The sequence below is a fragment of the Botrytis byssoidea genome (genome assembly GCF_014898295.1).
Source record: "Botrytis byssoidea strain MUCL 94 chromosome Unknown BBYS_006, whole genome shotgun sequence".
NCBI lineage: Eukaryota > Fungi > Ascomycota > Leotiomycetes > Helotiales > Sclerotiniaceae > Botrytis > Botrytis byssoidea.
In genome coordinates this window covers 1147588-1172910 of record NW_024065847.1, presented here as the reverse complement: position 1 = coordinate 1172910, position 25323 = coordinate 1147588, and the positions used below count along the sequence as shown (strand labels likewise).

Below are 25323 nucleotides of genomic sequence, written 5' to 3'. Positions count from 1 at the left end.
TTTTGGCGGGGAGGGGGGTTCATATCACATAAGATAAATCTTAAAGATTATTCATCAATAGCAAAGACTGTTATATACTCATCTCACCTTGATAATTATTGAACAGGAAAGAATCTTTTTATTATTGATGATGAAGATGAGGTTGAAGATGTGTAAAACACCAAGATCCTTTCCGGAAGTCTCTTCAAATTTGTTCCCAGTATATTCCTACCGCTGATTCCATTCCATTGCAATTTGTCCTTTTTTATGATGATTTATCGCTGCGGAATATCTTAGCCGATAACGATGGCATTGTCACTAGAATCTTCGACTGGCACAGTGTCTTCACACTCCCACCATGGAAAGGCTGCGTTTTCCCCATGTATAGGTGGTTACCTTGTGGGGGATCATAGGAAACAACAATTTAATCTTACGTTATTCAATCTTGCGTGATCTTCAGTTTACTGTGGAATACTGTATCAATAGATAAGTCTCTGATAACAAATAGTTATCTTTTTTTTAGGGAGGGGGAATGGTTGTAATGTGCCTGCGTGGGTGAGATCCGTACAAACCCTCTGATCCCAATTTAGACGTCAAATGGGTATACGAGGCACATGAGCCTCATTCTTTTCTACATTACCGACATCTTTCTACCTTAGTCAACTCATTATATTGCCGTGGCCCCTTACATAATCTCTACATCATTCGCAATGGTTAGGACCATGTTAGTCTCTTGGGACCCCTGATTTTCTATCCATGTTATATTACTCTTTTTTTGAAGTTAGCTAAACCACTGATTACATACAATAAAAGTCCGTTTATTTTGGGGTCAGATTGTAATATTATGAGCAAGTTAAACCACAGAGCTAAAATACGTAAAACGACATCAGTAGATGCCTGAATATCAGTCAATCATCACCTTCCAAAACTCTACGAGCAATATCACTTCTTGAACCTTTCCTCGCCCTCCAGAACTACCTTCTCCATCTCCTCGAATGCCCCAAGAGCACTCCCATATCTCTTCCACACCTCAGGTCTATACCCCTCATCTATCTTCTCAATAGCGCCCTCTTCTTTCCACCTTCTTCCTATTAATTCCTCAAAACTCTCCCCTTTCCATTTCGCCTCATTGCCACTTCCAATCTTTCCTCCTTCTTTGTCGCTTCGCTCTACGCCCCAAACGGCTTTGTAAGCACCGCCCAGGGCACACGCGTTCCCTCCCACATCCAATCTCCATACTCCCTCCACTCCGCCCAACACCTCACCCACAATCTTCGCAATGGCCGGATTATGCGAGCCACCACCTACAAGATAGATACGACGAGGTTGAGCTGGTATATCTTTCGAAGGCGAAGTAACCAATTTCTGCGAACGAAGACGCAAAGAAAGGATTTGCGATTCTACAATGATACGAGCCTCAGTTTCTGGATCATATGGTGTTTTTGCTTCATTTAGTGTACTGCTTGGTGAGGATTCATAGCGGAAGGTACCAGCTCGGACATTTGGCACGATTTCTGGGAGAGGGAAATAGAGGGCTAATTTTGCAGGATCAGAAGGAGACTTTTGAGCGAGAGGTGGGGTTTCTGTGGCCGCTTTGTTGAAGTTGGACCATGGATCTGAGGTTTTGGATGTAGGGAGAGCATCTCTAATTTTTTCGCGGGCGAGACCTCCGTTCTTATAGCAGAGCATGAACATGTAGAGACCGGCTGTAGTAGGATGGTTGAAAAAGTGGTAAGCGGGGTCTGGGACGTAGTTGGGGGTTGACATGAGGAAGGTTGTGGATGTTCCGAGGGAGACGATAGCGTCCATGGGGCGAAGAGGGAGAGCTAAGATTGTGGCTGGATTGTCACCGGTGAAAGGGACGATTCCACAATCAGCGGGGAAATTATAGCGAGATGTGAAATAAGGGGATATAGAGCCCATGCTTCCACCACCATCTTCTCGTACCTCTCCAAGTTTGGATTTCAAGGAAGCAAGGCCATCGGAGCCAGCTGCAAGGGTGAGAAGAGGCTCGCTCCAAGATCCGGATTTTATGTCCCAGAGATCCATGCCGCAAACATCACTGATATCGAAGGGAGCAACTTCCCCAAGGAACAAGGATGCCAGGAAAGATGAAACGAGGGTTATACGAGAAGTACGGCGGTAGACCTCTGGATACTTTTTGTGAAAACGCATGATTTGAGGTCCCGTAAATCGCTGTGAATGTTGTTAGTCAAAGCAAATCCACCTACGCATGACACCTGCGACGTAAAAGTCGAGAGTTAACAGAACAGAACTAACATGATGAGCTTTACTCCCCGTAACTTCTGCGAGTTTCTCCTCACTTCCCAACTCCCGATCAAAAGCATCGCATTCCTCTTGCGTGCTAGCATCTTGCCAATTAGGACTCCACGGATGCGCAAACGTATCCTTCAACTGCTCTACCAGACTCTTTTTCGTCTCCAAAGCTCCCAATACTTCTTCACCCTTTTGGCTCCAGTAAACACTTCCGTGTTGTTGACCTGAGCCTGAAATTCCCTTAATCAGATGAAAGGGACAAGATTTTTCAAAAAGTCGTTGCAGAACTAAATCAACAGCTTCGAGCCACATGGCTACTGGTGCGTAAACCTCTCTTTCGGCTTCATTGACATGTACTCCTTTTTTGATGCCATATTTGGAGAGGTCGGCATCGAAGTCGACTTTAGCTTCGTATCGGACTTTGAGGGAAGATGATACCACAATTGCTTGGAAAAATTAGAGAGCGGTAGAATGAGGAAACTATGCTCACGTGGACATACCTTTTAGTTGTTGGGTGGAGAGGTCAAATCCTAGGTATAAAGATTCATCTTTTGAAGACATGTTCGATTTTGTGATCTCGATTTGAATATTGACGTGACGGAGAATGCAATGAATGAATTAAATATCACAAAATCTAAGAGCAAAGAAAGAACGAAAGGGCTATTTTATACACAAAGAATTGGACCTGCCTCTATCGTGGGGTTATGGAGAAAGGGAGGATTAGTCAAAGTTGACGTTGAAATAGTATCCACATTTAGCCTAAATGAAAGCCACAAATCCAAGTGGTTCGGGTGTTTAGATGCGCACCAATCAAAGCAGTCAATCGTTTTCCATCATAATGGCTCTATAAATTTTGATACATTGCATAGAGTACAATTTCGTAGAAATTTCACCCCCTACGCCAAATTGCTCCTCTGTAGTTGTAAAAACTTATCATGAAGTCTTACCACCCATCCCTAACGCCGACTCCAATTCCATGCAAACTCCAACCATGAATGTTCATACGATCTTCTATAACGACTTTAACGTCTTCTTAGTGTCATGACTGTGGGCATGTCCATTGTGATCGTGATCGTGGTCATGTCCATTCAATTCAGGTTCAGGACTTTCTCGTGGGCTCACATCTCCACTGATAAACTCATCGAAAAGGGAAGGTTTAGCTTCATCTTTCGGTACAAAGCGTACTTTCACTCGTCGAACACCTCGAACCTTTGAGCCAACCATTTGTCTGACACCATCTTCTACTTCTCTGATATCCTCAATTGTCCATCCCTTAGGTACGGCAAGTTGAAGCTCTATCAGATAGTTCTGTCCGGATTTAACACCTTCGACTTCTCGTAATTCCACTTCTGACCCTTCTGTAAGATTGAGCAGACTCTTTTGTACCGCTTTTGTGACAGACTCCTTAACCTCGGAGTCGATTCCTCTATCTGCTAATTCGTATAGCGCTGATATAGTATTGCCCCATCCGGCCTTAATCACGAGTAATGAGATGAGGAATCCTCCAACAGGGTCTAACCAAGCTGCCTCGTGTAGGAAATTTGCTCCGAGAATCGCGAAAAGGGTAACGATACCGGTGAGAGAGTCAACTCTGTGATGGATCGCATTACTGGCTAGAACCGAGCTCTTTCTTTCTCGTGCTACTTTCATTGCTGTGGAGATCTAAGTCAGCACAAGATAAATCAACGAACAGCCAATGGAAACTTACTTGCTTGGTACAGGTATTCCTTGACGACGATTGTACCGGCAGCTAACCAAGCAGCGTGTAAACTAGGTAGTAATGGCCCATGGCTATGACTATGTCCATGTGCATGTGCGGCAGCTTCTGCGGCCGCGTGGGCATCTAAGAAGAAATGTGCATACAGGATCTCAGAACTATTCAAGCACATGAACATCCCTCCGAAAAGAAGCATGCCACTAACACCCAATGATCCTAAGCTCTCAACCTTTCCAAAACCTGTTGGAAAGAGTTCAGTTGGAGGTTTGAGACTCCAGGAAACTGTCGCCAATGTAAGGATATCACTGGCAAGATCGGTGACACTGTGCCAGGCATCTGCCAACATAGCTTGAGAGTTGAACATGTATCCTCCTACTCCTTTGGCAACCGCCATGCCCAAGTTCGAATAAAGTCCAATCCGGGTAATCCGCACACCGGCATCGTTCTTATTCGTTGAAGTAAGGTATGTATTATCATGATGGTGATGATGGGAGTGGCCCGCGTGTGAACGCGTTTGAGTAGTTGTGAGAGCGGCCATTGAATTGAGTGGTCTAGGATTGAAGTTATCGGATAATGATTGAAGTCTTGGGAAGGATTTAAGATGAATGTTGTGAGCTTTAGTACTATAATTCAGTAAAGTGGAATCGAAAGCGGCAGTCTGCAATACTCGGGCAATTTGATATTGAGGTGTCCTTATGTTCGACTTGAACCCCAGTGTGACGACAGGCCTTAACGAAAAGCGTCCATGGGAGAAGCAATGAAGAGGCATGGACATAAATAATTTATTTTTGGAATTAACCATAAAATAAGAAATGTATTCTAACCGGACAATATATTTTTCGTGTACACCCTCTCTAGGCGTTCATTAAAGGTACTAGGTGCTTTTACAAGGAGCGTTATGGACCGACCACGTTAAGGGTCGATGGATGTACTGTGTACGGAGCGAGCTCAAGGGGAAAAAATATATATTATAAGCTTAAAGTGGAAACATCATTATTGCTTAGTGAAGAATTAGAAAGGAATTAGCAAACGTTAGATGGTGTGTGGAGCAACTTTCTACGAGTACAACAAGGCTTTCGTAAGGTTAATATCGAATTGCATAAATGAATTCGCAAGCCAACCTTCCCAAATGACGACGATTACCTGGGTATGAACCGTTTGTGGACGAGACGGTACTCGAGTAGCCAGTCATCGAAAGGCCATTTGAATACCTAGGTATTCTTTAGAAATCAGATGAAACACTCTATATAGACATATTTCTTGGCCCTTGCGTGGCCTTTGGATGAATTGCATCTAGGGAATGTCACTGTTGAATATATCTCCACATCCGTGATATAAAACAAAAACTGCTTGTACGTATATGAGACTTTGGGTAGTTTGGACCGGGAATCTTTTCTACCGGCATTCATACAGATAATAGTCACTTCAGCCGAACATCATCCTTTGCATACCCGAGTTAATATTTAGAGCTTGAAGACAGTATCCATATGCCCACTCGCTGGATACGCGAGTATGGCTATTTGTTGTGCTCAGCGGAAAAAGCGACGATTAGACTTTAAGAATGGATACCTCGTGGATAGCGAGGATAGATAGATAGATAGCGGTGGATAGATACTTGATAGCCTTGCGTTGACTAAGCCACTATATCATAGCCTGATCCGCCACCAAACTAACCATGACGTTAGTATATATTGAATTTCAATTCATTCATTCTATTTACAATCTTTTGTATCCTCGAACGCGTGTCTGTATGTTAAATGCCAGATCCATGATCATCCAATGCGAAAACCTCTTATGAGAATACCCTATACGGGTCCACTACCCCCTCCATCAATCCTACCACGAAGCGCAAACTCATTACCGGGGGCAATTCACGCTCTGTCGAAATTCCTCACTGCCCCGCCTTCACATAACCTTCCGGATGGAGTCAAAGACCCACAATCAACAGTAATTTTGTCAGGAGCCGGCATATCTGTGGCTTCAGGATTGGCAGATTAGTGAGTACATTGGTTCTTTTATATCCATAGGTCGTGGTTTCATCTGCTGCAACAAGAGGTGAATCATCTACTCAGGGGGCTTCTTACTTAGCGAACAGGGTATATATGATATTGCATATTAACCATCCGGGACTCTACATATCATCCAGTGCCAAGCTCACACTGCGTGGACGATTGCTAACCTTCCATCCTCAATAGTCGAGGTTCCAAAGGCACATATGTGTTGAACAAATCATATCGACCCGTTTACTATCATGAATTCATTGCAAGCGACCAGGCACGTCGAAGGTACTGGGCGAGGAGTTTCCTAGGATGGACGAATTTACACAAAGCCAAGCCGAATCCCGCCCATTATGCTATTAAAGACCTTGCCGATATGAACATTGTAAAGCGGGTGGTCACGCAAAATGTTGATTCATTTCACTCGGAGGCACATCCAAATCTGGCAACTGTTGAACTTCATGGATATCTTCGTGCTTTGACATGCGTCACCTGCCGAAAAGACTTACCTCGAGATGTTTTCCAAGAATCTTTAGCAAGATTAAATCCAGCATGGGCGACATTTTTGGCTGAAATACTTGAATCTGGAGCTTTGACTACGGAAGACCCAGAGGACCGACGAGCAAAAGGCATGAAGGCAAATCCTGACGGAGATGTTGACGTACCCGGAGCACCATATGACACCTTCAGATACCCGCCGTGCCCTCATTGTCTTGAAAATCCTCCCATCTTAAAAGATGGATCGCAATCGATTGTGGAAGTTGATGAAGAGGGAGCTTGGAAAGCAACGAGTACAGCGGGTATATTGAAGCCCGCTGTGGTCATGTTTGGGGAGAGTATAAATGCGCAAGTAAAGGAAGCCGCTGAACAAGCGATAGACGATTCTGGTAGGCTGTTGGTACTGGGAACTTCGCTCGCCACATACTCTGCCTGGAGATTAGCACGACGTGCTCAAGAAAGGAATATGCCTATCGCAATTTTGAATCTGGGTGGGGTCAGAGGTGAGGAGACATTCTTTAAGAATCTCTCTGGTGGCCAAACTGGGGAACTCGGCGTAAGAGCCGAACTGGGAACTGATGTAGTTCTACCTGCACTTGTTGGTCAATTGAATCGGATCGGCTTCACGTCTAGAAAAGACGACGTTCAAACTCCTTACGAAGCACGACAGAAAAATAGCGGTATGTTCAAGGACATGCTATCGTAGAAATACATCCATCAATCTTGTAATCTTGTATAGTAGACCATTTTTTTGTACATAAATCTTCTCAATAGAATCCCGAGGGCACATTGCTCTTATTCTTCGTGGTTTCGGGAGCCTTCTTTTTGGTCTCTGGAACGTCAACATTTTCTGACTTGGATTTTTCTGCGGGTGACTGTTGTAACGCTGCGTCTTCTCGTTCGATCTCCTGTAAAACTTCATCCAGACGTATTAGAATTATACCCCAAGAATTTAATCATGAATAACATGTATACCTTCTTCCCATTCCCGTTCTTGCTCTCGATCTCCAACTCCAAGAAGTGCTTCAACGTCTGGCTTTTCTCCATTTCTTATTCTCTGAATAATCTCTTTCAATACTCCAATTTTGGCATCAGCGCGGCGACTGAAAGTTGTGTATTCATTTCTTAAGGCGATCATCTGAATTGACATGGATCCAATCAGAAGGAAGATCCATATGAAAAAAGTCGCAGGATTCCAATCTTTGGATTTCGGTCTTTTGCTTACGGCTCGTTCGCTTTTTCGAAATGGTTTAGGAATCATGTTCGCCCAGAACGAAGCCTGAGTGACGTTTTGAGCGGCATATTGGCGAGACTGGGGAAATAATAATCGTTGTTGAAGAAGTGTGGTTCTGATAGCAGGTGGCGCAGAAATAAGCCTTTTGATCATCGTTGATTTGTTCATTGTGACCGAATATTAGAGTATTGCTATCAAGTTGTAAATAAGTGAACAGCATTGGAGTTGTAAAAAATTGAATTTCCGTAGGGCTTTAGGATGAGCCGAAAATTTTAGTCTTTGGTTGCCTGGGAAACAAAGTCAACAGGGGACCTCCGTTTTTCGATTATGGAGATTGATGATTCTTTACATCACTCGGAGACGACATCAATTGTTTTTCTTTTGCCTTTTTGGAATAATGTCTAAGTACCAATAATACTGTTTCTTTCTCGACAAAATTTCTATTGTAATGAATTCATCACAGCAATCCGCGGATGCTGTGCGCGCCGCTATATCTTCGACAACAACATGTACTCCAGCAACAGTCACTCTGCTCAGTGACTTATTATCTTCTAAGGCGACTACAACATTGAATACTTCTGGATCCTCAAAAACAATACCTAAAGCGACTGCTAAAACCACAAAAAAAAGCACAATTCGAGTTCCTGCGTCGCGGTCCAAAGTCAACGAGGCGAATAAGGAAAATGCGAGCGCAAACGATAATGTAGAATCGCTGTCTGGAAAAGAAAAATTTACACTTGCTACTGAAGTTGTAAATAATACATTGAAAGTTTTAACAGAAGCGATCAAGGCACCATCTCAGCCCCGGAACGCTACAACTACCAAGGAGAAAGCAGCAGCTCGCAAAGGGCTTAGAAGATCAAGTTCAGTTCCTCAAGCACCATTACAACCACGAGCTTTAAATCGAGTTTCTAGTTCGCCCAACATTTCAAAAACTCGAGATGGATCCGCATCTTCAACATCAGCATGCTCTCCCGGAGTTCGATCGGTTGCGGAATGCGCCAGGGCTGCCTTTCTGTGTTTACGAGGAATCCAAGCTGCGAACATAACAGGCCTTACTATGCCGCCTCTGCAGCTCGAAAACGGAATGTCGGTTCTGGTTGGAAAATTGCTGGCACTTGGTTTAGAGGATTTGGCAACTAAAGAGCTTAGAATCTTGAAACGACGGCTGGACGTGGAAATTGAAGGGAAGACTGCGCCAGTAACCAAAGATGCAGCTTCCATTTCAACGCCACAAACTTTAGCTGAACTTTTGGATTTTGGGGAGATCTCAGCAACGGGTGCGAAATTAGGTCTGGTGATTACAACTCAATTACAGGCGCTAAGGCTTATGATTGCCTCCTGGAAACCTAAGTCCATTGAAGCCGCAATGCCATTTCTACGGCCCGGACATGCCTCCTCGCCTGTAAAACTCCTTTTGAAAGCCGCCGAAGATTCAACGCAAGTGAACAAGTCTGCCCGTCAACTTCAAACTCTGTCGGACATGCTTCTATCTATGAGTCCAAGCATCTCCTCCTCAGAAGATGCCACCGCTTTGGACTGTAAAGTCAGCTTAACACCACAGGCGGCATTCATATTACAAGCTTTAGCTCTCGATGTACGCTTATCGTGGTGGAAACTTGCAAATCATAAAGGAGATGTTGAAAAAGATGTCTTTGATCCTTTCCTTAGATGTGTTCAAGCATTTGCCCGACGAAGTCAAAATGAGGCTGATAAGGTATATACAAAATGCTCCAACGCATTTTCACATCTCAAAAGGTCATCATTGAAATACGAAACCGATGGGCTCAAGTCGGCACCTGCCTTGATTGGAATATACCGTATACTAGGATCCCTTTCTAAAGAAGCTAATATTATTGATGAAGCTATTGAATGGGTTGGAATGGTCAGAAATCTTCTTGATTCTAAAGCCGACTCCAATGCTAGGCATAGTGCCCTCACAGCTCGTTTAGTTTCTCTCACTCTGCGGGGCTCTCAACGCGAGCAAACGGAAAATCTATTGATCGAGCTGTTGGATGTGCTAGAGCAACCATTTAAGGGGGAGGCATCTGAAATCGATGAATTGTTGACAGAAGTCTCTTCGGCAAGGAGAGCTGCTATCATTGCGATTTCGAACTCTGTGCCTGAGGAGTCGTCCAATACAAACGCTCTATCGCCCGAAGTCCGTCAAATGTGTGAAACTCTCGTCTCCTTATGCCCTCGACTATCACTTCGCTATATTGGTAAGAAACCGGATGAAAATGCCTCAAGCAAGGATGTTGTGCGATTCGAACAACGCAGGAAATTCATCACCAAGCCCTCCGTCCATGCAATTGATTCTGCATTATTCTTGGTCAAATTGCTTCTGAAACAAGAGGCGCCAGTATGGGAACGGATAGATTCCTTACTGCAAGATTGTCTTACATTGCTCGACCGGTTAGAACAGGATTCTATGGAAGATGAGAACTTCAATGCGACACAGTGCTATATCAAGATTTCTAACCTTTATTTCATGTATTTTCTTGACTTGCGTCGTAACAACGATGCTGGCAAAGGAACTCCACAGATACGAGTAGTTCTCCGAAGGTCAATTGACTGTCTCAAATCAAGGCCTTTACCGGACCGGAACGCTGGCCTTATGTCTATGAAACTGGAAAGAATGGCGGATCTTTCCAAAAGCATGGGTCGATTTGACGAGCTTTTCAAAGCCCTTGTTATGCTACGAGATGAGACGGTAGAAAATGGTGTTTTGTGCAAGGTCGTTGAAAACGCCAAAATTATATCTATTCGCAAGGCTTGGGAGTGTAGTGACGATGCGCAAGTTCTCGCTCGGACTATACAGTCTCTGGTAAAGGTATATCTCAATCACCCAGAAATTTCTACCGAACCTTGGCTTTTCGGTCTCTCTTGGACGGATGAGCAAAAGGGGGCTGTTCTTGAACATGAGTTGGATATCTTGGCCGGCCTCACTAATCCCACTTCTGTTGCCATGGACTTAAAATGCAAGGTACTTGAGCACCTAATTTCTTTGTACGACTTGAACCAATATCCCCTGCGCAGGCTGAGGGCAATGACCATATTTCAACATTCGCACAATGAACAACAAGGCGGTTATATGGTTGAGACACTCACGGCTCTTATGAGCAAGTCTATCGATATTGACACAACCAAGGATTCTGGTTTAGCAGGCTACTTGAGGCATTGGGTGGCTATGGCAGTAAGTATAATGGAACTTCAGAAAGATGAAATTTGCATCAAAAATCTGAAGAACTGCGTCGTGAACTGGCGAACCATTTGTTCTGAAGCTGAAAATCTCGCGGCTTTGCAGCTTCGCATAGAGAATATCCCGCAGCTCTTGCTTCACTTACAGTCACTTGCCAACTTCATGGAAATGCGAGGTCTAGAAACTGACAAGCTTGTCATTCTTCGCCTTATCGCTGATTACAATGAACTCTACTGTGAAGTATCTGGTCACAACGACATTGTGTCAACTTACAGTGCCTTGGGCCTCTCGTGGCTCCAACTTGGGTATTCTGGAAAAGCTGGATTAGCATTGGACAAAGCGCAAAGCTTTAGCTTGCGTAGCAATCTTGGTGCCAAAACAGATCTCCACATTGCACACTCACAATACATGTTAGCACTTGGAAACCTTGAAAAATGGTATGTCCACAAATTTTGATCCTCCAGAACCCACTGACATAAAATAGCCAGTTTCATCTAGAGTGTGCGGAAGGAGCCTTTGTTCTGGAACGAAAGGAACTAGAGGAGGATAAATCGCCTCTCAGTCTACAAGAAAAGACTCGACTGAATTGTGTTGTGGCGAAAGCTTCTTTGATTCGATCAATGCTTGCCATTGAACAGGGAGGCTCAGAATCTGCTCTTGTTCATGCTAAACAGAGCGTCAGACTGCTCAGGCGCGCATGGGCTACCACCGAAGCAATACTTCGGAAAAAGAAATTGGCGGCTGAACCCAGAGACGATGCGGAGAAAGTGGTGGATGGACTCTCACAACTTGATATTTCTACAAACAGAATAGCGGGTCAACCTCAGCCACAAGACAGCCCATCGGGAATTGGATTCTGGCCATTAGTCGCTCCTCTTTTCCATGGGTTGATTCATTTATCAAATCTTTACGCTCATCATGGGCTATTTCAAGAGACATTACATTATGGAGAGCAAGCTCACCAGCTCATTAAATCATTCAATTTTGATGGGCAGTCTGCAATAGCTTTGGCCACGCTTGGAAACATCTGGACTAAAGCTGGGAATTTAGACAAGGGCACCAACTACCTTACGGACGCGGAAAAGTTCTATAAAGACGGGACCAGGGGCAAAAGTTCGGTCACAGTTGCATGTCAAATTGGACGTCTCCGTGGAATGCTTGGAGATCGTAAAGCAGAAATTGCATGTCTGGAGGAAGCAAATCAAACTCTCAAAACTCTCATAGACCCTGCATTTCTTGCAACCCTCGAACTGGGTGATATTAGTACGCCGGATGTTCCTGATACCTTGGAAACCGGAATTCAAACGCTCTCTATATCAAAGCGAAAAGCGCCAGCCGCTCGAAAAACTACCACACGTAAGAAATTGCCAGTTCCCCGAAAGCCCGTCGTTCGTTCCAAAACTCCAACACCCGTGGAATCATCAGCCAGCATAGAGTGTCCTCAATTAGACTCTTTACGAGCAAATATTCTGTGGCAATTGGCTGACGCTCTCATGAGCGTGAAGAAAAGGAATGAAGCCCAGGTCTTCTTGGATGAAGCCAGTAAATACTCTAATAGCCAATTGGACGAAGTATATCAAGGTCTCTCGGAGGCTCGATGTTTGCTCGTACGATGCATGGAACAAATGGCCTCCGATCCTGTATACTCTGTACTTCAAGACTCAACTCTCTCATTTCCATCGGTTGTCGGAAGTCTGAAAGGCACGAAGAGCCACGCCGAAAACTCAAATCTCGTACAACAATCACCACCTAGAAAAACACAAACATCGAGAAGTGGTCGTGGGGCAAAGAGTCCAAGTCCGGATAACCTTTTTGACAAGTTACACCGAGCTCAAGAGATTCTAGTGGAAACCTACCCAGTTGCATTTCTCGTTGCTCCAATCTCTGTTATGCACAAGATAACTTCTCTCTTGAACAATGTCTCCATTTTGCTCTCTGCTGCAGGGCCAGTCAAGGGAAGATCTCAACCCGGTCTTGCAAGTTGCTCCATTGATTCTGCGCGTACTCTTGCATTCCGCAGAGAGCGTAAAGTCATCTTACAAGAGACTTGTATCCCAGAACTTGATGACCTACGATGGCCCGACTGTGGGGCTTTGTCCCAGCGATCAAGTCTCGGCGCTTCATTATCATTCTGCGATATTCCGAAATTTCAAAAGGAATATATAGATATCCTCCCCAAAACATGGACTGCCCTCTCAATATCTTTGAGCGAGAATCGTCAAGAACTTTCTATCACTAAATTACAAACCGGTCATAGTCCATTTGTACTTCGTCTACCTTTAGGGCGTAACAATTCCATGGATGCAGATGAAGAAGTATTTGGGTTTGAGCAGGGAAAATGCGAGCTCTTGAATATCATTGATTCTGCGAAGGTCAACTCCCAAAGCGGCCCTAGCAGGACAGGTCGTGAAGCCAAACTTGCTTGGTGGGCAGAACGTGCAGAGTTAGACTCTCGTCTCAAGGACCTACTAGAAAATATTGAGAAGGTTTGGTTAGGAGGGTTTGCAGGAATATTCTCTCAATTCACCAGAAAGTCAGACCTTCTCGCTCGTTTCCAAAAATCCTTTGAGAATATACTTGACAAGCATCTCCCTTCTCGTCGAAAGAGCAAGAGAAACTCTGGACCTCGTGTTACGTTAGACAGCAGGATTTTGGAGTTATTCATCGGTCTTGGTAATCCATCAGCAGATGATAGCGATTTTTCCGAACAACTGACTGATCTCTTATACTTCGTTGTTGACGTTCTTCAATTCCACGGGGAATTGAACGCTTATGCGGAAATTGATTTCGATTCAATCGTCATTGAAATCCATGATGCTCTACGTTGCTATCACGAAGCTGCTCATAGTTCGAGTCAGCACGACGAAGGGAAACATACTATCCTGATATTAGACAAGGCTCTCCATATCTTTCCATGGGAATCACTACCATGTATGGAAGGCTTAGCAGTCTCGCGTCTTCCATCCCTTGGATGTCTTCGGGACCGAATTTCTAAACAACAGAAAGCGTCAGATGAAGGTCCAGAGGGGCATTACATCGATCGCAATAACGGTGCCTATATCCTGAACCCCGAAGGCGATCTTAAGAACACACAAACCACTTTCCAAGCTCCTCTAGAAGCACTTCCTTCGTGGTCCGGCATTGTCAATCGTGCACCTTCTGAAGAAGAAATGAAATATGAGCTGCAAAATAAAGACGTCTTCTTGTATTTCGGCCATGGAAGTGGAGGACAATTCATTCGTTCTAAAGAAATTCGCAAGATGGAGAAATGCGCAGTGACAATTTTGATGGGTTGTAGTAGTGGTGCGCTCACGAATTATGGAGAATTCGAATTGGGGGGCCAGCCGATACATTATATGCATGCGGGGAGTGCGGCATTGGTAGCGACATTATGGGATGTTACGGATAGGGATATTGATCGGTTTGCGGGGAAGATGTTGGAGGGGTGGGGACTTTTGGGAAAGGAGGAGGAGAAAGGGGAAGGAAAAGAGAAGAAGAAGGGGGGAGGAAGAAAGAAAGGGAAAGAGGAGAAGGATTTAGAGGGTGGAGGAAAGTTGTCTTTGATTGAGGCGGTGGCACAGGCGAAGGGGGCTTGCAAATTGAAATATCTGAATGCGGCTGCGGTTTGTGTTTATGGTATTCCGGTTTATATTAGGGACTAGTATTGCCCAGGAGAACGTGTATATATGGGATGGAGGGAGTTGGGAATGGCATAAAAAACGGAGTGATAAGGAAGTGATTCCTTGCTAAAATGGCGTATGGATAGCATAGCGTTACGGTGTTTGAGGCATGGTTATGGATATGATTAGAGAACTGGTATGGTGTATATCCCTGTGTTTTAGTATTTATGATCGATTAACAACGCGTTTTATTCTTAATGAAACGTCTATTACTGTTCAGAGTAGCTCTAATACATTTGTTCAGTGTTTCAACCATTCTATTGATGAGCTGTGATATTTTGGTGGAGTGTTCAACATGCTGATCAGGATAACACGTCAATTTTCTGGAGACATTCATTTATGGATCTGTTGGGTACGCTTTCTCATTTTGTATCCGTTCAAAATATCGCCTTTCTTCAACATTCACATTTACCTACACATAATCAAATACATTCAATCATTCTCAGTCATCTAATCATTTCCATCTATTCAATCTCTTCTATATATATATAATACCTGTAATTCTTACCCAGATATTGAGAGTTCCGGAAAAGGATCCAACTAGGCGAGACTTGTACTGGATGTGTATTTAATAACGTGCAAATGACACGAATGGCGATGAAAAGAGACAGATGAGAAATTGGAGAGGGGTATGAACAGGTACACGGGGAAAAGGGAGTAGCGAGTTAAGATATGTAGAAGAGAAGTTGACCATGAATTTCCAAAACGACTGCATCTAGATTCTGGAAAGAAAAGGACTCGTCTCAATGTTCAGCGAGAGGAATGAATCGAGAGGAGAGAAAGAAAGAAAATAAAAACCGTCACCTGTTTCACCCCAATTGTCCATTTTTCATATATTTCGAGATACATTACTATTCGAATGTAGACAGAAAGTCAGTATCATCATCAAATTTCAAATTTCAAATTTTAGAAAGGTCTCGAGGAGCATTGATGTAAACTGACAGAAATGGGTGCACTGAATAATTCCTAGACACGTCTCTCATCTCACATTGCTCTTCTTTGCAGTATCGTTTGCCTGCTGGACTGTTTAATGTATCTTTAGAATACATCATAAAACGTAGAATAGAGGATTGCAAAACCTCCATGCTCTTTCTTCAAAACAAGGAACAGGAAAATGCCCATCTACTCTTTTCAAATCGATACTATACATTCAGAGCTGGAATCCCAAAGACAAAGACTAGAGAAGAAGAGTCGAGAAATAAGGAAAATCATATCATAGGTAGGTCAACTATCTATTCCAGAGCCTTCATATTCGCATTCGTATTCATAACAATTGATTCCCTCCTGATGTTTGCCATCACTCGCCTATTTCGAATCCATAACGCCTTGTCCTTATACACCATACTAGCCCAATATCATCCCAGTTTTCCCCTTCTCCAATATACATCCTATACCACAAATTTTCTGATGCCCATCTCTAATCATCCCACTCCTCATCCAATTGATCAATCAAACGGTTTTCATCCTCACTCCCCGAGTTTCTCCTCCCACTTTCATTTGCACTAACGCCTCTATCCCTCCCACTCCCTCTACCATTACTTCCATCTCCACAATTTCCATTTGCAGAGATACTCAAGGTGTTATATCCCCTATGAGTTGGTAAACATCTTGAGCATGATGAAGTAGCGATGATGAAAACGTCCTAATTAGTGTTAGTTATGCTTTTCGCCAAGACTTTTATTCTTCTGTATAAATGAATAGATAAGTGGATAGCGGTATACCGAGACAAAAAGAAATGTGCAAATAGCAATGTGTGATTATGGATGCAGCTTGACTTTGACACGCTTGTGAGGGTTTTCATTGCGATAAGTAGTGAAAAAGGAAGATTGTGATAATCTTTGATTGAAACGCCGGGTATTGTATGCTATAATGCTGAATGCCTATCCTAATTGCAGCCTGAAAATCGAAAAGAAAATGCTATGCTGAGTGTCGCTGTTCGCTCGCTGGCTCAATTATTTTGAATATATAAAAGAAAACTTCGTCCTCCCACATGAGAGAACTTGTGTTCCGTGTATAGAATTACTCAGAACGTATATACGACTTCTGCGACCTGCGATTTGACATTCCCCTCACCTCCATCGTCGGTAATATCGACGAACCATCCCGAACGGACGCTACACGGGGGAAGAGTTGTGGTGCTGATCTCATAAGACATTTTTTGCAGCTCACCTTTATGAAATCTCCTATGCTAGCCCAAAAGCTGTAATTGGGCAATTGCCTCCACCCTCTTGCATGCGCGACATTTCGTTGATAGAAAACACCACCGAGGAAATATACCAGTATAGCAATAACTCCTATGATAGCGAAGACAGCACCCGGACCTACAGTCTGTTTGGCAGGTTCGGAGCCTCCGCAAGCAGCTTGTGAGCGCACTTCAAAAAAATAGGCGCACTCTTCGGGATCGGTTCCTACGTATGAGGCGGATGCAGTAGCGAGTGGGTCTTTTTCGCAATGAAAAGATATTATGCTAGACTTCCGGCGTATGGATTTATCGTCATCGTCATCGTCCCAACTTCTTTTTTTGTTCTTTCCTCCACATGGCGATCCATTCGTATACTCTACAACAAGCTTTCTTCCGCGGAGTGTTAAATTTCCTGATTGTTGTCTGAAAGATGCTGGTTAATCTGTTTGTCCGTAACAATGCAAGAAAGATCCAACTTACCCTACGGAATACTTCTTTCCATCATATTCATAAAATGCGCTCACATTCTTCCAATGGTTTTTGTCTACTCCCACAAAATCCTTCACCTCTTCTACCACTGGCGCGCACACGTTCAGTGTAAAGTTTCCTTTGTAATCATATCCTCTTGCGTGCCAACTGTCTGTCTTCGCGTTTTTGGCAGGTTTCTTCCCTTCTTCTGGGGCTTGTATCGATAATGGTCTCAGATCAAAAAAAGACCCTGTCGTCGATGAAATAGTACATGGGTCAACAGGCTTGGGTTTCTTGTCCTCCAAGCCTGCACCTTCTACTCCAATGTGCAAGGCGAGTCCAAGCAGGAGGGCCGAGGGTAAAGATGTGAATCGCATGTTGGTTGGTTTCCCTCGGGAATTTTAGAATGGGTTAACCTCTACTATTCTGGGAGTTGGGAACGTCAGAGAGTAATAATTGTGGAAATAAATTGAGCTTGTTGATAAAGCTCAAGAAATTTGACCAAGGTATGATGTTATGTTGGAGCTTCCTAATGCTTTCCAGGTACCGAGGAGGACACATAACGGCAATGCACCAAAATAAGGTTTTGGCGCTTTACGTCACGTGCCATTGCATTTCATGAAGCAATTAGGAAGGTGTTCAATATGAAGCTACGTTCCTAGGTGTGTAGCAGATCAAATAGAATCTATGTTAAAAATTAAAGTAAAGCATGATACATTCTAACGATAGCAATTGAGAGTTATGAATGAAAGGCTGAGATACTGTGGTGACATTATTGCCTGCTGTGTAGCTACAAATTCATAGCAAAATAACTTGAAGTCTTTTGAAGTTTGTGTTGATCAAACCATACATGTAGAGAACTTGCTGGTACTAAAAGTTGTTACAGGAGTAAGTGAGCTCTTTGGCAGTCAATCAAAGTCTAAAAAAAGCCTCAAAAACTGGAGCTTTCAACCAACCTCCGAGGACTTAGTGTGAGCTTCTAGTACTGATATTCATTGGCCACTTCAGAGCCTCGGGGAGTTATCATGAGGAGTGGTTCTAGACATCGAATACCTGCTCCGTGAACCGTGAGCATCTTTCTATAGTGCCAAGATCAACAGGTCAGTAGACAGCGTGGTTCTGTACCACATGAGCCATGGCACAAGAATAGTCGTCGGCGTTGCGGCAGTTGCCATTGGAATTGGAAGAGCATTTCGGACATAACCTCAAAGATGAAACTAAATCATGAATGGAAGTTTGCAAGGTCGTGAAATAACAATATGCCTTCTCCATTGCAAGCTGTCCTTTTCATTTAAACACGTCATGGATCAGTGTGCTAGACTCCTAGAAGCGGAAAATCCCCAATAAAGGTATCCATTCATTGGCATCCAACCGGTTTGATCCCCTATCAAAGTCGAGACTCGAAATGCCGGAGGGGATCGAGTCGACCGAGGTCGACGATATAAGGCTCGGTGAAAACCCAGTAATAAGTCGTTTCTTGCTAAGATAAAGGGCCGTTTTTCGGGTCCGCTCATGAATTAATTCTTCGAGGTCCATTCTTTCAACCGAGTCCCAAGACTCAGTGACAGCATCCAAGGATTATCAGAGAGGCTTGGTTGGTGACTATATACTTCGATTGTACTTCTCTGAAAACTTCATTTTATCACGCGGCAAGTAGCCGCAGTTGTTCATGGACTCATGATGGGCGCATGGTGGTCATAGTTGCCGAATTCGGACCCCATTCTCTTGACCGAGAGATTGCGGTATCGGTGTGCACTTTGAAAGTAAATCACAGTCGAAAGTGGATGGGATGCATCCTGAGCTGAGAGAAATACTCAATTTTCGGCCTCGCAATTCGAAACGTCAGCTCTGATATATTCCCTCCTCGTTACTCAAGGATTGGTTCGGTATATAATATACATTGATGGAGCTTTCAAGGTCCATGGATCTTGAGATATGGACTCTACCGCGTAGCCTTAAAACCCTTTGATCTTAACCATTTGAGGAGATGAAATCCGAATAATCAAGTCCCACAGTCTCTCCGACTGATCTGCGTTTATTTGGCACATCTCAATTCAACGTGACAATGGAAACCTTAAAATAACAAAAGTGGGATGCATTTTGTCATGTCATGGATGATGTTATCATGGTACAGACCAGAAAGAGTTGATGCTTAAAATTCCATACATCTTAATAATCACAGCCTTGTGGCAACTAAATGTGTATTGGTTAATTAAAATCGGTGCGACAACAGTCAGTCAAACAGAAGGCTTTAAGTACAGTGCTACATTCCTGGCTGGACCTGCTGAAATAAGATAGCTTGGTAGATAAGGCTCCGTGGAGATATCCTTGACGTGATCATCTAGCTTGAATAGAAACCCGGGCTAGCTTACACTTCATACAAATCACATCTCTCATACCGAAAGTGTGAAGTACAAGGGTATTGTTCAAGGTTGGAAGTTAAAACTTAGCAGCAGATTTTTGCTTCAGAACCCCAGATATGTAGGATCTTACCTATAAATGATGAAATTGATGAATCATGAAGCGTGGACGCCCGCACGGTGTGGGTGAAGTACATATTAAGAGGGATGTGAAATGCCGTGGTGAAGGATTAGATATACGCGTGCAATATCCAAAGTGACTACTCCGTATAGTACTGACTACTTATACAAGCTGTTTGTAGACTGTGTGGTTTGGACTCTAAAGGCTGGAAGATGTGGAAACTTGCTCGTCTATTAAATCTCTGTATTTCGACTGTGGAATCTAACCCATTTAATCAACGCCCGCATCTTTTGTCACTCTTTTCTGGGCCAATTATAATTCATGGTGGCGTTTTGTATTGCTCCATTGTCAGATGGGAAGTTGGCCGCTGCCTTGAGAAGTTGAGAAAAGTTTCTCTTTGGACGACCTCAACTTACAACGAGCAAGTTGCAAGTTGCAGCCGAGTGAAAAGCCACGATAGGTAAGACTCCAATTGAACCCAGGCAATGGATCAGGATGTAAAGTTGCTATTTGGCAGGTGATCAAATCATCCATGCTCTGTAATTGTCATTTGAAGACATCCCGAATAATCATTGTGAATTTATGACGGCCGCGTCCGAATGATGACTTTCAGTCTTAATGATCAAGATGAATGACCAGATTCCCGGAAACAAACATGGCTTTACAGTTTTGATATTCATCTTGGGGGAAAGGGAACTTTTAGCCAAGTTCGTTGATGCAGTGAGGAGTGGTAAGCACTGGGCAAAGCGGAAGGGTAAAATGCCAAAAGAGCCATGCAAGCATTTACCATGGCAATGGTAGGATGTGGGTAGGATGTAACAATCACCAGTCCCGAGCACCACTCACATATTGTAAGAATGTAGACCTTATGCAAAATATCCTTTCAGGCAAATCAATAAGTATGTATGTATGTATGTGTGTATGTATGTGTGTAGCACAGACAAGCGAAGGAGAGAGCAAATCGACAAAGAAGCAATCAGGTCCGTAAGGGCAAATAGATGAATGACCAGCATTCTCAACGGTTTCTGAAGGGCCAAGCTTTGTAATGAGGCTGGTGTTGTTGGCATTGTATTGTCGCTGCCAGTGGTTCGTTGGTTCATAGAATAGATATCGAGATGACACAGATTTTGGTGGCTGAGAAACTTATGCGTGTTCAGATAATAATGGATGAAGCGTGTAGTGCGAAGTAGTAGCTTTCATGGAAGCCATTTAGAAGCCATTTAGAAGGCCATCAAGACGATCAGGGCCATCAATAGAAAAAGCTACACTCTCATTAGCACTCTCGCACTGCCAGTATACGACATCCGCGATTCCGCACCTGATTTAACCTTGCTCACTCTGGGTTAGTTATGCCGAGAAAGAGCCACAATTATAGTTTATGTGGAGAAAATATTCCTAGCAAGGTTCTATCGAGTCACGAATCGTGCATGTTCCTCTCCGCCTTTGCTGCAGTTTACTGCGTTTTCCTGCATCTCTCTGCATTCCTCGTACCATGATGGGTTTTGGCTTTACATTGTACGGTTACAATGTCACTTTATTGACCTGTACTCGACAGCAAGCCCCAAGCAGCTAACTGTGTATACTGGTCGAATTCCATACCTTACCTTACCTAATCTAACCTTACCTACCTAGCAAAGACAAAGGCGCACTCGTACCTACTTTGTATAATGCTACTCTGTGCAGTAGAGGACGATGTAGTTTCCAGTCAGCGACATTCCGATCGCGGTATGGAATCTGTATGGAATCTCAATTCTCCAATCAAGAGACCGTACTAATGGGCTCCATATTAAAAATCTTTTGGATGGATTCATCACAACTTCAAAAGTCCTAGTTCTTTCGGTCTTGTGCCTGGCTAACTGAATTCAAACATCATCTGAGATCCCGAGCTGCATCATCGTCAAATTGTCATTGCCAGCCCTTCTGATGATCCTCGTCGTCTCGTCTTTCTCATGGTGTTTTAGTCCACCGTAGAGTTGGCCCTTACTCGGTCTACTCATTCAACATTGTCCGTAGGATCATACTTCGTAGTTAGTCGTTGGTAGTCACCCACCAAACGGCGTATGTACATATATATATTCTTCCCCGTGAGTTTAACGAAGCCTCTCTCTCTCTCTCTCTCAGAAGAACACACTCCGTAGGTTGCCAAGACTCCTTTCACACGGTAACCTTGTATTCCAATTCAATCATGTTCATATTATTGCATTTTTAGATGAATAGCCCGAGCCGCACCAACGCCAACACCGCAAAAATTCTCTTCTCTGTTGGCGGAGTTCAAACTAGTGGATCCCAAACTACCTGGTACTCCTTAACTAGTTGCTAGAAGAATTTCCCAAAAAAAATAAAAAATACGTATGAACCTTGGAACTAGAAACATCATCAAGAAGCAGGGTTCTGACTTATAGTAGTGTACCGTGCTTTCCGAATCGGATCTGATTCAAACCCCTCCCTAACCGTGAAAAATATTCTCCTCCATCTAAAAGGAAGAAGCTCCTCAACTGAGTTTTCATTACACAACTTTTTGACCGAAGTCTCACATTCTTATTACTCTATCTTTTACTCTATCAATCATTCCCCAATACATTGTAACTGTATCAATCTCTATCACGCAACCACCGGTTCATCTCAGGCTCTCAGCCTCGTACGCCATCCCTACCTTATCTCCAGTTCCCAGAAATTCGGGAGTCAGTGGAACGGCGCCTATAGGGCCATATAGCATCTGATAACGAGTAGTCTATTACTGTTTTTAGACGCAACCTCGCTGTCCAAGCTTCTGTCAAGCATTCATACTGTACTGGTTGTAGGGTGCATTCACTCTTTTAATTCGTTTGATCTGTATAAATTTTTGCCGAGGCCAATACCTGGGGCCAACAAAAGGCGGGGTTCAGAAATACCATAGTATCACAATTTCTCCCCATTGAAATGGCAGACATCTCAACAAGCATGTCTATCGACGCAAAAGAATCCGTCCGAGAGGGCACAGATGAATCTTTGGATGCCTCTACACCAGAGGCGGAGACAGAAATCCCTCCAGAAAGTGTTGGCCAACAAAAGAGGAAGGGCGGCCGAAAGCCTGTATGTTGATAGAAGATGCTCAGCTCTGTAGCACCCCTTTGCTAATGCGATCCCTTAGATTTATGCTACTTCAGAGGAACGTAAACAACGCAATCGCCAGGCGCAAGCAGCATTTAGAGAGCGTCGCACAGAGTATATCAAGCAACTTGAAGAAACCATCAGAGTTCATGAGACGAACCTTCATAATCTCCAGAATGCTCACAGAAGTGCCGCTGATGAGTGTCTGATGCTCCGATATAAGAACTCTCTCCTTGAAAGAGTTCTTCTAGAGAAAGGTGATTACGTCGATGAGCTTTCTTTCGAGCATAATCTAATTATTTTGGCAGGAATTGATGTCCAAGCCGAACTACGTGCGAAGACAGGAAGTCCTCACCTTGGCCCAACGCACATGCAACAGAATATGGCTCAGCCACCTACTGTTCAGCGTGCCATTATGAATAGGCATCATCAAGCTAGACGATCGAACTCGAGCATTGCGCCGAAGCTTGAGCCCGGAGTCTCTTTCCATGCCAACCAATCGCCACAGTCAAGACCGACTCCACCCTCGCACGCGTCGTCGCCAACCACAAGCTCGCCAGGCTTCAACAATCAAGGCGTACTAACTCCACCTTCTTCTGACTCTCAGATGCAGCATCAACAGCAACAACGCCTTCATGCCGCTAAAACACAAGCGCAGCATGCATTGTCAAATACTACCGGACTTCTCGTTAATACTAATGTAGCATCGCCATTAGGGGCAAAGGGGCAAGGAAATGGCAATGGTGCGGGTAATACAGGAGGCGCTCCCGGAGCTCCTTCTTATTATCCGTCATTCCAAAATCATATTGAGCAACTCGGCAAGCTGTCCCGTCCCCTGTTATCATTTTCTTTTTTTGGAACTATGTTCGTCCTAGATTGATTCCGTGAGTACAGAACAGGAGTACGATGCGCAAGCCGACATGGTTGACGATCAACCCGAAATCTCAGGGCCCGGCCCATATCCCGAATCGATTCCCGCTGGTCAACTCAACCAGCAACTCGGTCACCCTCCACACTCGCAAGGTATGCACGGCGAAAACACGCCTCAGGCCTATAGTTCAATGACGCAGTTACTCGATCCTTACGACCCGGTACTCGACATGGACCCCTTCGGTCTTTCGGCAAGCATGCAATTTCCAACTCAATTCTCTTTCGACACGAGCTCAATGCGATGAGCCATCATCGTTCATGATACCCACGGTTGGGCATAATCTCTCCTACGATTTCGGCTGGCGTTCGAGTAATGATAATCGGTTTTGATGTCTCGTGGGATCAGGCAATGATTTTTTTGGTTTTGGGGGTTCGGTTTGGGAGCATTTGGAATGGAGTTTAAAAAAACAAAAAATGGAAGGGACGGAGCAAAAAAAGTTTATGAGCAAAGGCTTTGGCAGATTCGAGTTGCTATCGCATGAATAGCATCATTCGCATGTCTTCGCGACAATCGCGGTCATGAGCACGGTCGAAATAAGCACTGTATGTATTGAGCATTTCATTATCTCATGATGGAGATGGCTTTCACGATGGATAAGGAAGATCTGTGAGCATACTTAAGGGCAGATATGGGCGGAGTAAGTTCCATGAACGGGTATTCCTGCCTGGCGACAATGGCAGGAAGAAAAAAGCATCCACAAATGGAAATATATTGGATGGTTCCCTTTTCTTTAAGATACATTTTCAACGGCACTGTCTTTCATTTTCTCATTGTTCCTCTTTCTTTCTGTCATTTGGATTGGTGATCGTTCCCTCATGAATGATACCATAATCTCTCTTGGACTATACGTTGATGTTGACGTCTGGATGAATGTAAAACTGTACTTAATTACGAATGAATGATAATACCAGTAAACGAGCGATTAACATGATAATTTGATATTGTCTACAGTACCTGCTAACTCCACGCAAGAAATTATAAATAAAACAAGTTGATACTTTGCTCTGATTAATTTCTTCAACCATAGAAATTGTTAGACAATCCGCGAGATATCAATCTTTATCTTAAGAAAAAAGTTGTAATGTAATGTATTGGAATCCAGAACATCTGAGGTCGCCGCCTCCATGAAATGTGATCAACAAGAACAAAGACAATTGATGAATCATGGCTTGGAAACACACTCCATGTTGCACAAATGATTGTCATACCTACATAATACCTACCTAGGTATCTATGAACCTATCATTATTGAAGTCAAATGATTCCTCAAAGCTTATTCACTAATCTTTGTTAAATTAACATCCAATAATCTTAATGAGAAGTTTTCAATTCTGCCATCACTACTCTATCACGTCTATCACTCACCATCACCTATCACTACAATCAAAGCAATTCTCGACTTTAACCCCACATCTCAGCGAAATATTGGAAAGCCCTGGTGGGCTGCTCGCTTATATCCAACACTAAACTAAATTAAGTTTAGATTCTTTGTGTACTGAGGAACGAACCGACTTTTCAGCATCAACGACGATTTACAAGTTTACCTTGTTCACCAACCGCAAATCAGCAATTCTCGAGAGACGGCTT

General features: G+C 43.7%; 7 protein-coding genes across 7 annotated transcripts; 3 read left to right on the top strand and 4 right to left on the bottom strand.

Moving 5' to 3' along the window:
* Window positions 1–781: 781 nt before the first annotated feature.
* Window positions 782–2934, bottom strand: EAE97_003800 (uncharacterized protein). Its single transcript, XM_038874312.1, has 3 exons — window positions 2757–2934; window positions 2260–2702; window positions 782–2175 (listed from the first exon to the last, which is right to left on the bottom strand). The coding sequence occupies exons 1-3, from the start codon at window positions 2815–2817 to the stop codon at window positions 922–924; spliced, it is 1758 nt and encodes a 585-aa protein (XP_038734921.1). The 5' UTR covers window positions 2818–2934; the 3' UTR covers window positions 782–921.
* Window positions 2935–3267: 333 nt separating this feature from the next.
* EAE97_003799 (uncharacterized protein) lies at window positions 3268–4511 on the bottom strand (the record flags this gene model as incomplete). Its single annotated transcript, XM_038874311.1, has 2 exons — window positions 3268–3908; window positions 3965–4511. 2 exons carry the CDS (start codon window positions 4509–4511, stop codon window positions 3268–3270), a joined length of 1188 nt encoding a protein of 395 aa, XP_038734920.1.
* A 1241-nt stretch (window positions 4512–5752) lies between these two features.
* On the top strand, window positions 5753–7174 carry EAE97_003798 (uncharacterized protein; the record flags this gene model as incomplete). Its single annotated transcript, XM_038874310.1, has 2 exons — window positions 5753–5970; window positions 6169–7174. 2 exons carry the CDS (start codon window positions 5753–5755, stop codon window positions 7172–7174), a joined length of 1224 nt encoding a protein of 407 aa, XP_038734919.1.
* A 32-nt stretch (window positions 7175–7206) lies between these two features.
* Window positions 7207–7915, bottom strand: EAE97_003797 (uncharacterized protein). Its single transcript, XM_038874309.1, has 2 exons — window positions 7444–7915; window positions 7207–7384 (listed from the first exon to the last, which is right to left on the bottom strand). Exons 1-2 carry the CDS (start codon window positions 7868–7870, stop codon window positions 7236–7238), a joined length of 576 nt encoding a protein of 191 aa, XP_038734918.1. The 5' UTR covers window positions 7871–7915; the 3' UTR covers window positions 7207–7235.
* A 235-nt stretch (window positions 7916–8150) lies between these two features.
* On the top strand, window positions 8151–14566 carry EAE97_003796 (uncharacterized protein; the record flags this gene model as incomplete). Its single annotated transcript, XM_038874308.1, has 2 exons — window positions 8151–11341; window positions 11389–14566. 2 exons carry the CDS (start codon window positions 8151–8153, stop codon window positions 14564–14566), a joined length of 6369 nt encoding a protein of 2122 aa, XP_038734917.1.
* A 1435-nt stretch (window positions 14567–16001) lies between these two features.
* EAE97_003795 (uncharacterized protein) lies at window positions 16002–17611 on the bottom strand (the record flags this gene model as incomplete). Its single annotated transcript, XM_038874307.1, has 3 exons — window positions 16002–16226; window positions 16754–17189; window positions 17247–17611. 3 exons carry the CDS (start codon window positions 17609–17611, stop codon window positions 16002–16004), a joined length of 1026 nt encoding a protein of 341 aa, XP_038734916.1.
* A 5044-nt stretch (window positions 17612–22655) lies between these two features.
* On the top strand, window positions 22656–23980 carry EAE97_003794 (uncharacterized protein; the record flags this gene model as incomplete). Its single annotated transcript, XM_038874306.1, has 4 exons — window positions 22656–22787; window positions 22846–23062; window positions 23114–23623; window positions 23700–23980. The coding sequence occupies 4 exons, from the start codon at window positions 22656–22658 to the stop codon at window positions 23978–23980; spliced, it is 1140 nt and encodes a 379-aa protein (XP_038734915.1).
* Between the last annotated feature and the right edge of the window lie 1343 nt (window positions 23981–25323).

Coding starts and splice junctions, on each gene's coding strand:
- EAE97_003797 (XM_038874309.1), bottom strand. CDS start 7,870: ATGAACAAATCAACGATGATCAAAAGGCTTATTTCTGCGCCACCTGCT. Junction 7,385..7,443: donor AGAACGGGAATGGGAAGAAG/GTATACATGTTA, acceptor GTCTGGATGAAG/TTTTACAGGAGATCGAACGA.
- EAE97_003800 (XM_038874312.1), bottom strand. CDS start 2,817: ATGTCTTCAAAAGATGAATCTTTATACCTAGGATTTGACCTCTCCACC. Junction 2,703..2,756: donor CTCCACCCAACAACTAAAAG/GTATGTCCACGT, acceptor AATTTTTCCAAG/CAATTGTGGTATCATCTTCC. Junction 2,176..2,259: donor CGGGGAGTAAAGCTCATCAT/GTTAGTTCTGTT, acceptor CAACATTCACAG/CGATTTACGGGACCTCAAAT.